The sequence below is a fragment of the Pleurodeles waltl genome, chromosome 2_2 (assembly GCF_031143425.1).
Source record: "Pleurodeles waltl isolate 20211129_DDA chromosome 2_2, aPleWal1.hap1.20221129, whole genome shotgun sequence".
Classification (NCBI taxonomy): domain Eukaryota; kingdom Metazoa; phylum Chordata; class Amphibia; order Caudata; family Salamandridae; genus Pleurodeles; species Pleurodeles waltl.
The window spans coordinates 513,505,101-513,520,862 of record NC_090439.1 but is presented as its reverse complement, the minus strand read 5'-3'; the positions used below and the strand labels follow the sequence as shown (position 1 = coordinate 513,520,862).

General features: G+C 43.3%; 1 protein-coding gene across 3 annotated transcripts in view; it reads left to right on the top strand.

Moving 5' to 3' along the window:
- OSBPL1A (oxysterol binding protein like 1A) overlaps positions 1–15,762 on the top strand; it is a 1,294,449-nt gene that overhangs the window by 731,176 nt on the left and 547,511 nt on the right. For 2 of the 3 annotated variants that reach the window (XM_069220031.1, XM_069220032.1), the window contains one exon: positions 5,904–6,063. The exons of the other annotated variant lie outside the window; for it this stretch is intronic. In XM_069220031.1, coding sequence (XP_069076132.1) covers positions 5,904–6,063 — 160 coding nt within the window. The remainder of the gene's footprint in view (positions 1–5,903; positions 6,064–15,762) is intronic. 3 annotated transcript variants of the gene reach the window in all.

Genomic DNA, 15,762 nt, shown 5'->3' with positions numbered 1-15,762 from the left:
ATAACAACGTCAGTGGTTACATTGCTAACCATATGAACTTCAGGCCATTTGGAAAAATAATCAATAAGGACAATAGCATACGACTTCTTAGAAGGTAAAGTAACAAACGGTCCCATGAAATCAAACGCTACCTTTCGCCACAGCCCTTCTGGCAGTTCAACCATTTGTAATGGTACCACGTATGGTTTGACAGTCTTATCACTTAATTGACATGCATTGCAGTCTCTCACCCAATTGTCCACCATACCGCCGAGACCTGGCCACCAAAAATGTTTCTTTATTTTCCTCCTGGTACTTGCTATACCCCCATGACTTTCATGTCCCAACCTAAAAATAGTTCCTTGCGTTCCATAAGGAGGTACTATTTTGCCACCTCTCAAAATAATGCCATTAAACACAGATAATTCATCCTTAACTTTCCAACATGTACCACATTCACCTTGCAGCTGCCGTTCAGACAGCCACCCGTTCATGAGGAATTCCTTTATCTTCGATAATATCTCATCTCTCTGCATTTTTTCATCCACTTTTCCTCAGATAACTCCAACTCTGTTTTATCATTTTGAACAAACATCACATCATCATATGTAAATGCCACATCACACACTGTCGTCAACCTCCTCAACATTTTAATTGTTCAAAGGTAACCGAGACAACCCATCCGCCACACAATTATTCTTCCCTGGAAGATGCATTTTCTCGTAATGATACATTTGCAGTTTTGAAGCAAGCCTTGCCAACTGCAAAGTAAGGTTTTTTTCCAAACTCAAAATGTTTACCAATGGTTTATGGTCCGTGCAAATTTTAAATTTACGCCCCCATATATACATTCTGAATTGCTGCACAGCCCTAGTAGCAACTAGTAATTCCCTTTCTATTACAGAATAATTCCTTTCTGTGTGTGTCAAAGTGTGGGATGCATATGCAACTACCCACACATTTCCTTTCATCTGCTGGGACAACACCACACCAATACCATACCCACAAGCGTCCACAGATATAATGTATTCTGTACCCTCATCAAATGATCTTAAACATGATGCATTTAAAATTTCTTCTTTTATAGCTGCAAATTCTTCACTATTTTCTTGTTTCAGGCAAAATGTTGCATTTTTCTCTAAGTAACACTCGTAGATTCTCCACCTTGAAAGCATAACTTTCCACAAATCATGAATACAATTCAGTCAGACCTAAAAAAGATATCAATTGTTCCTTACACTTAGGCTTAGGACCTTCACAAATAGCTTTTACGTGGCTGGTCTTATGTCGAATGCCTTCCTTTGAAATAACATGACCTAAATATTCCACTTGATGTGTCACAAATTTACATTTTTGTTCTTTCACTGTTAACCCATTGTCCTTTAACAATGTTCAGTCCTATCCTTCACAAATATCAATATATCATCCTGTAACACTTTTGCACCCGTTACATTTGATAGTACTTTAGATAATTCTCTTTGAAATACAGCTGATGCACTAGCCAACCCAAATAGCATCCTTTTTTACTGAAACATCCCTTCGGGTGTTATAAATGCTGTACAGTGTTTAGAATCCGGATTCAGATGTATCCGATGGTAAGCATTGGCTAAGTCAATTGTTGAAAAAACTGTGGCATCACCAATGGATGACATTAATTCCTGTAAATTTGGCAATGGTAAAGCATCTACCCAAATAGCATCATTGAGTGATCGTAAATACACGCAAAGCCTCATATCCCCACTAGATTTCTCTGAAATTACAATTGGAGATACCCAATCAGAACTTTCTATAATGTCCTTTTCACATAGGTCATGTAACATTTCCTTTAGCTTCCCTCTATAATTAAATGGAACATTCCTCAACTTCTGTCTTACAGGTATAGCATTTTCCTTTAAAACAACAGTGTGTTGAAAATTCTTCATACTACCTAACTGACTACTAAAAACTGTTGGAAATTCCTTCCTCAAATCAGAATATGAATCATTTGTATTCTGTAAAGTACACTCACTCACAGCATACACAGGTGGATTAGCATTAGGGTCCACTTTCGTTCCAAGTTCAGTTATATGTGGCCAGCTCAAAATACATAGTCCCTTTCTCAGCAATAAGCACATCTCCTGAAAATTTTTTCCCAGCACATTCAAACTCTGCTGGCATTTTATCTACTTTAAAAATGTTATTACCTGAGTAACTGCATGGACTTGTTTTAGTACTCTGTAATTCTCTGCCAGGCCACAACTGGTCAAATAATCTTTCCCCATTGTGGTATACCATGCGCTAGAATCCACCATAGCTTCCACCTGCATGCCATCAATATTTAACCAACACTTAGGTAACTGAAGGTTTTTTCCTTTAATGTTCTCACTTTGCATACTCAACACCACATTTTGCATACCATACTCAAGTTCATCTTCATTAAAACCCTCCACAGTACAATACCCTTTTTTTTCCCCAAAACTTTTCCAAACTCCTGAAAAATGTCCCTTTTTCTTGTATGCATTACAAATCTTGCCAATAGCAGGACACCGTTTAAAATTTGCCACATGTGTACTAGCACCACTCCTAAAACACAGTAAAGCTTTGGCATTATTTGTTGTGCCATTTTTGTTACTATTATCGACAGAACGGACAACAACTTTCTTTTTTTGCTTACCGTCTTTCTCACCACCCACGACACATACTGTACTTTGTCCTTACTTTCTTCCCTCATCACTTGTATACAACTCTCTGTTATTTGAATACTTCTTGCTGCTTCTCTTGCTGTTTTAAAGGACAATTCTCCTGAAGACCATAATGTCTCCAGTATTTTGTTAGATTTGGTCTTCATCAATAACTGGTCCCTTAAAACCTGGTCATACGTCATGTGCTCAAAGGCACCAGTAACAGAAAGTCCTCACAATACCCCCATATACTGGTCAATTGATTCATCCTCTTTTTGTTCTCTTGAGTAAAACGTATATCTTTCCATGCATACCTCTCCCGTAATTGTTTGAGCATACTTGTATACATCTTCTTCACTAACATCTAATGGCGGAAGATTTTCAAACTCTCAGTCCAGTAGTCCCCAGTCGATAATTAAGTAACGAAAAATGCCTCTCAGATGTACATTCTCTATCCTCCAATACCTCCACATATGCCTCAAATAAATCTCACTATAACTTCCATTGAATAGGAGGATCTCCTGGTTCAGCTATGAAGAGGGGTGGAGGTTGAATACTAGACATTTTCCCTCTATTATCTCCCTTCACTCACGCACCAATTACAAACTGCACAGTTCAATGAACACTTAGTGTTGATAATAAAGAAAGATGCACAAATACCCAATGCAAATGTCCCGTAGAATAAAATATTCAGACAGACCTCCTTTTATTCAAAGAAAAACTTACTACACATGCAGTATGTAATGTGACACAAGTCAAATGCGAACTTCACGGGCCCGATATGCAATTGACAGGCCCAGTATAAGTGTGCCTATCACCTTATAATCCATGTATCTCTGTGTAATGCTTCCCAACTCGTAAAGATGGCCACCAGCACGTCACCTAACGTGCTTTCAACAGGAAGTGGGGCTTATTGCTACCCAGAAGTATTGGTTCTCTCGCAGTGTGCGGAGAACGCTTCACCTACACACAGTACTTCTCTCGAAGTATGCGCTACACGCGTGTGGTCCTCTTCATGCGCACAGGAGGCGTTAGTCCTCTCCTCATCCAGTCTTGCGTACAGTCCTCTTCATGCGCACAAGAGACTGAATATGCAGGTCCCGCTGTCCACTGCTTATAGCGACAGCGTTCACAGAAGTATCGTCGGATCAGTCCCTGGCACTCCTCCTCAACTCTCCCTCATCCGATGGCCCGGCCGTCAAGGAAAGTCTGAGAACTCGATGTTCAACGTGGCGTAAGCTATACTGTCACTACTCCTGCCCGCCTCGTCGCCATTGTAAAGAACGGGAACTCCACATGTGCAGTTACGGTTCCAACTCTTATTTTATTCTTCAAGAACGGGTTCAAAGTAAGGAGCAATGCCAGCACAACACGCACCAGCAACCGCCCACAGCAACTGCCCAACAAAGCTCTTCTCCAACCATTATATCCCCAGATTCCATACTCATTATGACCATCTATACATTCTAATCACCACAGTACTTTCTATTTCTTATTTTTTATATGTATATTTGCAGGTTTCATCTGTCAAAATTTGTCAGGGGATGTGTTTTTATCATAAACTTGGATTTCCAATGTGCGGCACCAGGAGTTACCTGACTGGTCGTAATTTATCACCCAGCTCATAATGAAGGCCTTTATAATGACATACTCCTTTTGCTAAATTACTTATGCAGTTCTTTTCTGTCTTGTTTAATATGTTTATTACAATTTTACTGTGTTACTCATGTTAACCATGTTAGTTGAACAATGCACAGTGACCTCATTTTATCACCTGTGTTTAGGGTTAACTTTGCTGTTGCTTGCAAAGATCAATAAGTGTTTGAAAAAGAATGTGACTACAGTCAAATGTTTGTTTTCAAATAAGGTTCGTGATAAATAACTAGAGGAGTATTTCTGATTTCTCTTGGGCTCTGTGGGTACAGACCTAAGTGTGCTATTATTTCAAACTGAATAATTGGTCTAAACAAATGGATGTTAGAAACATGGACTCATTTATATGATCTGTGAAACCTATGGGGTACTTTTTTGAATAAACATTGAGCTCTTATCATGACTTGCTAGATGGGGATTGCTCTGCTGGTTAGAGCTTAGATTATAGTTAAGTGTACAGTCCACCTTTTGCAAAACTAACCTAATTGTCCACCCCCTGGGTAGGGTAATAAATGTTGTTCGTCACACATACAAGGAGTACTATTTATTGCAGAATACTTGAATTGATCTGAGTTGCTTCATGGCATGTGACATATTGTGATTGGTCCAAGGGTGTTCTTTCTTTTAACGGGCCACTACCCCGACTTGTTACCCACTCAGTTATTTGCACTAACGCCTCTCATTGACTACCCTAGTGTGAGGATCATTAGTCACACAAACTGCACTGGAGGTACACTGTTAACCATTAAACAGTGCCAGTAACGAATCTGTGAACTTGCAGCCCTTCCTATGTCAGCCAACCCAGTGGAAGGTGAGTCACAGTAGGGTCCCCTTTTCTCCACCCAGGCCTGTCAGAAGTAATTTATTGTGAGGCCTAGTGCTAAAAGTTACTTCGGGACCCAAAACAAGCTTTTTGGTGCGATAAGAAGCGCCTCTTTCAAGAGCTTGCCAACTGGGAGGGCATCTGATAAATTGTGTGATCTTTTTAGTGCATTAAGAGCACAAGTAATGTGTGGCTTTGTTGCTTTTTCACAAACCTGACTCATCTGCATTGAAGACGCTTCTCCAATTGGGAATGGCCATTCAAATACAATGAAAACAATTTAGCTTATCAGGCATTGCAGTTCTCTTTGGTGGTTTGGTTGGACATCTCTCTTTTTCTATTCTCCTTATTAGTGAGCGTCATTTTTTTTATCAATTGGGAGAATATGTGGCCTGCCGGTGGTAGTTCATTAATTACATTCAGTCTCTTTGAAGGGAAATAATTGCTAGAATCCCAAGTGGACTTGCTGACCGCCCTAGAGGAGCAGGGCTAGGTGTGCCTCCCATGCCCTCGTCCTCAGCCTACCACTAAAGCTGACTGAGATGCGTTACTCATCAGGGGGTGTAGCATGAATGCCTGTTAGGAGCAGCTAGACGCGCTCCATCGCAGGTGTAGGCTGTACCTGAGAAGCAGCGCGCAGGTTGTTAAATATCGTCGTCGTCATCACCGAGTCGCCTTCTCATGTTTCCCCAGCTCATCGCTGGGGAGGGTCAGGAGGGGGCATGAAACAGGGGAAGGTGTCATTTGTTACAGTAGAGGCGAGTGTGACTAGCCTGCTTTATTTGCAGATTCCGACTCCGATCACTCGTGCAGCGGATTTGTAACAGAGGCAAGCTTTTCTCTGGACGACGAGAGCGTGAACTTGAGTATTCCGAAGCGAGGCAGTATGTCAGAGGAGCCGGAGCGCGGCGGCGAGGACTCCATGCCGAATGGCATCAAACAGCACAGGTATGGCACCTTTGCACCTCTGTCACATAAAGCGCTAGCCCGGCCCGACCCACCCAACGGGGCTGCACATTTAATATATATTTCTGTCAGTGGGAAAAACCGTGTAAGCAACAAGCGGCGTATGTGTATTATTTGTGTTCGTGTTCTCATGCCTCCATGATAGTATTTTGTAATGAAAATCGGGTTGCGCAATATGAATTCAGTATATTGAAGAACATATGTTTGGCTCTGTCACTAGTCTGCTGCTTTAAATTACTGTACTGTACTTTTTGCGATGCATTTTTTATGACTCTTGTGCACTCTAGTTTTCTGTCTCCAGTCATTTGATCTCCTTGTTGGTATGGTGGTAGGAATGAATGAAACCGTTCCTACTTAGATGTCACTGGCTCCCTGCTTGATCAAAGAGAAACTGACAGTCAGTGTATTAGTGTATTTAGTACAACTCTTACAAATTCTGTCATACATTCAAGAACACAAACACTTTGAACAATAGGTCAGATTTTTTTTGATACCGCCTAACAATACAGAGCAAACAACAAATGGAAACTGAAGATGTGTAATATTATTGCCAGAGGTAGCTGAAGCGCGCAGCTTGACACTATGGTTCTAAAGTGTCCTTGCTCGGTACGTGGAAAAGCAAATGTGTGCAGCTTCAGTGACATTAATGTCCCACTTGCAGACTTTTTTTTTTTTATATCGTCATATTGTTCTGCAGTTATTGTAAACAGAACGTACTTGTAGTCCTAAAAGAAAAACTCAGTTATGTTGAATTTCATAAAAATATTGTCAGAGACCAAATGAGTAATTACACATTTTTTTTTAATAACTTTATTTATACTTTTATGCAAACAAGTGAAGCAGTAAAATAAAATCATGCATTTGCAGACTAATACAATCCAGATGTCATATTGTGTCCTCCTAAAGGATAGCCATTACCCTCCAGGACCGTTCGATGCAGAGACCGACAATCGTGAATGCTTGTAACAGTCAAGCCCAACATTTACATATATCAATAATCATGTTCAATGTGTCATTCAAGTTTCTCACCCTCCGGCTCCCCCGGCTCCTTCCCTATAAGGTATTGTTTGTATACATCCCAGAATTTCGCAGGCCTATTTGAAGGGGGGGAAGCAGCTCACTATAATTATCTGTTTGCGTGTTACAATACGCCATATCTCTGTGCCATTCATCCACTGTTGGGATCGGTGCACGGTTCCATCGCATGGCAACCCTGCGTTTAGTGAACAACAACCCAATTGACACCAATCTGCGAATAGCCCCCGGCAAATGGCCATCCCATCCCACAAGTGCCAAAAACGGTCCAGCATCTATTGGTTCTCCAACTATAGACTCCAATTAGTTAATAACTGCCTTCCAGAAGCCTTGCACTCTCTCACATGTCCAGGCCATATGTAGGAAATCAGCTCGTTCCGCCCCACATCTAGGGCAGTTCGCACTGTCGCGCAGTCCATATCTATGGAGACGGTGTGGGGTATAATATACTCTGTTAAGGAATTTGAAATGGATAAGTTGGTGTCTACCATTCTAGGAAATGGAGCGCGTTTTAGCACAACTGTAACGCCACTGCATGTCCGTAATCTGCACACCCAGATCTCTTTGCCACTCCAATTGGGCTTTTGATAGATCGTGGGCCCGTGATTCCTGTATCTGTGCATAGAGGCGGGACACCAAGCGCCGCAAACAACTTCCCTGTAGGACCAAAGAGAGCGGCATGACCTCGGGGGGTTCCTGCATGTCTTCGCCTAAGAGCTGTGCCAGTGCGTGCCGCACCCTATAGTATTGAAATTGATGTAGGGGGGTCGGCTCAGCAGCCCCGCTCCGCACCAGCTCCCAGTGTTTCATTATGTTATTTTCAAATAAATCCCCCATAGTGTTGATGCCTAGTTCGATCAGGGAGTGTATCAACTTACAATCACGCCAAAGTGGGAACCAGGTGCAACAACTCAACGGCACATGTGGAGAGTACAACAAAGACAATCCCTGCCTATGCACGAGCTCCTGCCATGCTTTCGCCACAGAGTCCAGGGAGGCCAATACTTTATATCGCCTGCTCGGAGTGTGATACACCTCACCCGCAACGGGACCAGCAAGGCCAGCTCGCTCTCTATTTTAAGGAATGGGATATCCTTTGGTCCATGAAGGCAAGCCTGCGCCACCGCAGCCCGGCCCGCCACACTATAGGCCTCCAGATCTGGGGCCCCTAGACCGCCTAGTTCGTACGGTAAGGTTAGTATTCGCCACTGCACACGGGGTTGCTTGCCTGCCCAGGCCAGTCTTATCAGTAGTGATCTTAATGTGGTGAAATATCTTCTGGGCAGCACTAACAGTATATTCTGGAAAAGGAACAGAAAGCGTGGTAATACCTCAATTTTCATGAACACTACTCGACCGAGCAAGGACAATGGGAGCTGAATCCAGCTCTCCACATCAGTCGCCAATTTCGCCATTGCTGCGTCAAAATTATCAGTTACAACAATATTAGGGTCAGTGTGCACTTTAATTCCCAGATATCTTCAGACCCAGTCTCCCATCTAAGTGGGAAACCCACTTCTGTCTGCTTTGTGACCGAGTCAGCGGAAACATCATTGACTTCCCCCAGTTGACTTTAAGACCGGATAGAGCGCCATATCGCACTATTTCTTGGAGCATCGGGGCGGCGTTGCGCCCTGGGTCTTTGATATACAATAAGGGGTTGTCAGCATATGCAAAGTTAAGGCCACGGTGTCCATGATATTCCCTCAAGGCACAAGCCAAAGGCTCCGCTGCCAGTGCGTATAATAGGGGGGAAAGCGGGTATCCCTGTCTGGTACCTCTGGTGATGTCAATCGCCTCCGTCACTGTGCCGTTAACCTGGACTCTGGCCCGGGGATCCCTATACAATGTGGCTATCAGGTGCAGAAACGTGTCCACCACCCCGAACCGCCGCAGCGCTGGCCACAAAAAGTCCCACTCTACTGAGTCAAACGCCTTTTCTACATCTAGAAAGACCGCTACGGCTTGTATATCGGGATTGATGTTTTGTATAGTGCCAAATAAGGTGCGTAGGTTCATAGTTAAGTTACGGCCGGGGACAAACCCTGCTTGCTCTGGTTAAATCAGAAGAGGCAGCACCCTGGCCAGTCGGTCTGCTAAAATTTTAGCATATATTTTGACATCTACGTTCAACAGCGATGGTCTATAGGAGGAACATTGTTCAGGTGGTTTCCCTGGTTTAAGTAGTGTGATTATCATGGCTTCCCGCATTGGTGGAGGCATGCACCCGTCCACTACCATTTCCTCAAACACCTCTTGTAGATGTGGGAGTATCAAAGTTTGAAATGCTTTGTAGGAATACACAGTCAAGCCATCAGGGCCAGGGGCCTTACCCTCAGCCATTCCCCCCAACGCCTTCGCTATTTCACCCAGAGTAAATGGTGCCCTTAGAGCCTCTATATCGACATCCAACAGCCTTGGCAGCATAATGTGGGTGAGATAGTCCCATATTGCATTTGGATCAGGATCACCTTTGGTAGTGTATAAGGTTTGATAATATTCGCGAAATCTAGTAGCTACCATTTCAGGGTCACCGATCACGCTACCATCAGCAGCCATCGCGGTGTTAATTAGATTGGCACTTCGGCTGGGGCGGATCAAATTTGCTAGGACTCTGCCAGGTCTGTCGCCCTCCCCATATACTCTGGCAGTAGCATATTTCCCCATGTGTCGAATCTCCGAGAGGGCAGTCTCTTGAAATTCTTGCAACTTTGCACGAAGATGACCTAAAATATGTACATTCGCAGTGTCACGATGTTCCTGCTCTAGTTGGGATAGCTCTCCTTCTAGTAGTTGTAGTCGCCTTCGTATCGTTCGAAGTACCCCCGCATGTTTAGACATAGTGATCCCTCTTATGTACACCTTAAATGTTTCCCAGACTGTACTCACTTGGGCGGCTGACCCTTTATTGAGCTGGAAAAATTCCCTGATCGCATTGGCCAATTCCTCCCTGAATACAGTGTCAGTCAACGAGTACGGGGGGAACCTCCACGAAAACGGTGGATGCGGTATAGGACCTACTGTCAGTAGTATTGGGACCGGAGAATGGTCTGAATAAGTTCGAGGCCAAGGAGCTTCGAGTGTCACTCTGTGTAACAGGCTATGTGAGACCAACCATAAATCTCTACGCGTGTACAAGTCGTGAGCTGCTGAATAATGAGTATAGCCTCCTCTCTCTGGGTGTCTATCTCTCCAGACATCTACCAATCCCATATTGACCGATATGTCTAGTATTGCGCGTGCAGCAGCAGCCGGGCCCCTGGTCTTACCACCCGATTTATCTAGTGCGGGAGTCAGCGTGCAGTTAAAATCCCTGCACCAAAGCTGTGGGAGGTCCCCCCATCTCACCGCCCGCGCCGCTAGGTCTCTGTAGAACTGAGGGTCAGCGTAATTCGGTCCATATATTCCTATTAGCAAAAAGGTTAAAGCTCTTCCCTTACACTGTGCCGCCACATATCGTCCTCCAGGGTCTATATCCACACCCCCAAAGTCAATGGCAGATGCACGGGAGGCCCACAATAGGACCCCCCTAGAGTGAGTAGTATAACCTGCAGCCAAGAACTGCCCCTGCATTCTACGAGGAGTGAGCATAGGGCTATTCAGGGCTGTGTGTGTCTCCTGCAAAACTGCAATATCAACCTTGTGTCTAAGCAAATATGCAACTACCTTGCGGGTTTTACGTGCATTGTTAAGACCCCTCACATTCCAAGTAACCAACCTAAGCCTATGAGGACAGTTTTGCGAATCAGTAGTTGAGTGTACTGGAGTCATCTAATACCACTAGTTGTTTTTCTAGATCTGTCTGTGCTCGGTACTCGTCTGCACTCTATCTGCTTCACAATGTATAAAATTTCAAACATTACTGTTCCAACAACTTCCCACACACCCACCCCTCTCCCACAATAGGCCATTCCCCAACCTGCCCATCTAGTTATTTCCCCCGAAATCTCCCCACCACCTACCCCAGTTAAAACAAACCCCAACAAAACTATAAGTAGATCACACATGAAGGCGGATGTTGCTTCGCCTTGTCAAATAATTCTGTTGTGTCGGCTACCTGTACATATTACCATCAGACCACTCCAATGGCTTGTTGATTATTAACAGTATGACACTTTCACATGGATTCTGTTGTACTCTTCTGTAACAGGTTATGTCATTTAGTTGTCTCAACACTTCCCTTCTTGTTCGTAGTCAGTATGATTCATAATGACTAAAAAAAAAACCTTATCTGCCTCCCGAATTATGATAAATTGTCATTCCTTAAATCATACAAAGCCGCTTTCTCTTCCTCTGCAAGGTTGTACTTCGCAAGGGGGTATTTAGTCTTGTTCACTTTATCTTCTAGTGCATATAAGGTTCCAGTAACCTGTATCATAAGTAGGTTTATGGAATTCAGATGAGAACCTTGTGAAGTAAACTTGGATCGGGGTTTTAGGCCAAGATTACATGATAAGTCAGGCAAAATGTTTAAGTCACGCATGCAATCATTTTTAGTAGTATCTGTTTCTGAATCCAGAGACAGAATCACAGGGCTATCCCTCAGTTCTGAGACTAACAAGTTAGACAGTGCTGGCCTGGGAGCAGAAGCCTTCTTCTTTTGTTTGTATATTGAGAATTGACATTAAAATTTTTCGTTTCTGACAAACGTACACAAATCTATGTGTAAATCAGAACACACTTGATTATGCACTGGTGAAAAGCTTTATCCTTGGTTCAATAGATTACTCTCTTTTTCAGTCAAGACACGGTTCGATGAATTGACAAACAAACTCTTAGCATCAGTTTTGGTCTCCAATTGAACATTCCTATCTATTACATGTTCTGCACAGACTCCTAGTTCTTCTTTCTCCTCTGGTGACTCGTCTGCACTCCTCTTTTTTCTGTCTTTTCTCCTCCCCCTCTCCTCGTTTTGAAACTCCTTTTTGCTGGTGATGTTTGTTGCCTATTCTGTACCTTAAAACGTTGTCGAAAAAAGTAGATGAACTGCCCAAAAATATGTTTCCATTTACCACTCCACTTGAGCCGGCCTCATCTATTGACAAGACGTCTGAACTGCTAGCCCCACTCGAAAGATTATCTGTATTAACTACTTGTATAGTCTTGGTATTGGGAACCGCTAAATTGTTAAATCTGTGTGCAAATGTGAAGATTCTGCCATTTCTGTAATTCCGATCGTCTGTATTAATTTTTACCACTTTCCTTTCCTTAACTGTATTCTGGTATTTCCTAATCTCTTCCTTGGGAATAACATTTTTTTTTCAGTTGCATCTTTCAAACTCATTCCTTTTATTCAAACTCATTCCTTTTATTGCCTCTCTTAAGGAGACAGACTTTCAGTGTGTTGTATCAAAATTCTCATAATTGTAAAGGAGAAATTGTGTAAGTTGTCTGCCCATTCTTGTAACATATCAGGGTCTAGGTCTATCTAAGGAAGTAGCTGTAAGCTACAATGCCCGAAATATACACCTAGACAGTACCTGTTTGAGATAGAATTCTGCATAGTGTAACAATGGGGGAAATGTTCAAGGAGATATGTAACACCCTTGATGCCTTGCATGAATGCCTTTATGTCCTCGTGAGGTGGCCATTGTCCCCCCAAAAAATAAATAGTTATGCAGAGTGTTTGCTTCTAAATGTTGAGAGAGGATGGACACACAAACCCAGTTATGATCACTCTGGCTTTTTATTTTTTTACTATAAGTGTTGTGGCTTGCTAGTTTACTCCTGTGGTGACTGATTTAACTGGCGGCTTCTGGCTTTTGAGAAGGTCCCAGTACTAGTTACTGGTCCTTTGCTAAGAGTCTTTTCCCTTGTCACATCTTTTTGTGTGCCTATGCCTACAGGTGCAGGTTCACTGTGGGCAAGTGATGTGTGGCTGGTTTTGTCTTTTCTCTCCATTCACTCTTCCCAGTGTGTCTGATGTCTATTATGTCTCTTTAATTAGTGTATATAATTCCGGTCAACCAGTTCCATTATTTTGGCCTAAAGTTCTTACAGCATTTCTTAGGGATGTTGATGGTAGCTACACAGTTTGAGACTGAGTGCAGAGATGAATCTCAGGTTTGAGATGAATGCTGTTGCTTGGTGATTATGTTGGTTGTCTTGTAAATTAGGTTAGTTCAACAACCACAATTTACTTTCAGATTTACTGCAAGGATTTTTTTTATGAGTTCATAGACACATTTTATCCACGTAACAGTTTAATGCTGAGGGGATTTCTTCTGTGCCTATGCTGAACGTTGAGGCAGCTTTTGGACCCTGCGTTACCCCAACATTAAATTTATGAATGCTTGTGACATCACTGAAGTTATGGTTTCCTTAGTCAAAATGATATGAGTAAAAAAAGGACGGAATACCATTCTGCATTCATGAATGATATTTAGTCATTGCTGACCTTTAGTGATTATTGAACAGAGGTCACAGATGTAAGGGCTAGTTGCCAATATGTTAAATATACCAATGAATGAATACTGGGTGCTTCTTAGATTTTGTATTTGTGTCTTTTAAAGATTTTACCCTGACCTCATTCCCAGCTAATCTTGGTATTGTAGCAGGTATGAATTTCTTACACTTTCCTTATGGGTTCCTCTGCAAGCCCTTTTGAACAATCTAGTGGCGGGGAGTAATCATCAACACACCCTTGCCTGTTGACAATTATTTAATGGCATTATAAACAGCACTGGACAGTACACTTCTGAATAAAGGAGAATTCTCTGAATGCTTTCCCATCCCCAAATTTAGTATTTTATCTGAGAAACTGAAGGCCCAGTTTCCCACCCAGCTTTAAAGGTGCTCAAAGGGGACTACATCTTTTTGACTCATATGTTTAACAAACAATACTGCTTCTCACCTGTATTAGGGTTGTGGGCTGGGAAGGAAGGACGAATGATGTGAAGTACAATTAGCTAAAACATATAGCCATATTATTAGTGAGCTAGCATTCTTGGTAGAACAGGTGAATTTTCTGACCTTTGAATTAGTTTCTGAATTCTGCCTCAAGGCTTAGGTTGAAAGCAAGGAGTATAAAAAGGTTGAACCTTGAGTGTGAAATTACCTCGTACCAATATGATGTTTGTATTGTAACATGCAGAGGTCCAACTTGTTTTAGAGAGCCAAGCTGAAGCATCTAGTTGTTTGGTACAGTGTCAGTAGTTTAAAAGATAGCCAGGAACGATTAGCCCTGCAAAGCCTTTCATACAAGAGACTAGGATCTTAACAAAACCTTTTTGTCTCCTGACCTACAGACATGCATGCAGTATTGATGAGAGAAGTTACAAAACCGCCTGTGTGCCATGTCCCCTAACCCTGCATGCAATACTTGTAAGTCACCCCTCTTGCAGGCCTTACAGCTCCAAGGCAGGATGCATTATAATACATGTGAGGGTACATATGCATGAGCAGATATGCCCCTGCAATGCCTCTATCAATTCTGAGACATAAAAAGTGCACAGCAAAGCCATTCTAAATGCAAGTGCTGGCCACTGGTGACTACAAGTTCCCCAACTAAATGGTGGCTTCTCTGAACCTTGGGATGTTTGGTATCAAACATCTCAGAATAATAAACCCTCACTGATTTCAGTGATAGAATTATTAAGAAATGCTCCCAGAGGGCACCTTAGAGGTGCCCCTGAAATCCTATCAGCTAATAGTGTGTTGGGTGACTGGTCCTGACCAGTTCAGCCACCACAGACGCGTTTCTGGACCCCAAGGTGAAAGCCAGTACCCTCAAGACCAAGAGACAAAAGCCTCCATGGGCAGAGGTGTTACCTTCTTTTCCCAGACAGGATGGACATTCCAGGGTGGGGAGTTTCAAATGTCTTACCGCCTTTGTAATGTGACCTAAGTCTCTCCAGATGGTGAAGATGACTACCCCCCCTGTCCTGACCCCACTTTTGGCAGCAGCACAGGTGGGAAAATTAGTTAAATTAGGAGGAGTGTCCAGTTCATTCTAGTCCCACCCCTAAGGTGGAGGAGCTGAAGTGAGCAGTGCTTTTTAACTTCCTCCATCTTGTTTGGAAGGAATTAGGCTACTTGAGTTAAGATTTTGCCCACTTCCCGACGGAAGTGGTCATAAAAAGAGTGTAGTCACCCGAAGGTGAGTAGCCCATTGGCTACCACCTGGCACACCTTATAACGCCCTACATTCACTATCTCGGTGGCACCACTGAACCCTAGAACTCAGATTCCTGATGACCTAAGAAGAACCGGACACCACTGAGTCGCGCCAGTGGAGAAGACTGCAGACACCAACTGGCTTGGCCCCAGCCCTACTGGCCTGTCTGCAGCCCTCGAAGATCCTGCGCCAAAATATGACTTGACCTGCAGCCCAGTGACCTCCAAAGCCCCGGGAGGACTGCCTACCTTCGATAAAGACCAAAATCTCCAGTAGGCAGAGGACCTGTCAGAAACCAGCCTTAAAGAAAAATAATTCTGCCTGAGGAACCGCAAAACCACCTCCTGGCCCACCTCTGCACCCAACGCTGACAGCCTGCATCCAAGTGACCTACTGGACCTGTGAAGGTTCCCCAGTGCTTCTGAGCAAGAGTCCACCATGAGCTAACCCCTGCCAGACTCCACAGCGATGGCTGCAGCCTCAACTCAGACTCACCACAACCTGCCCGGTATGACTTTTCCGATGCCTCT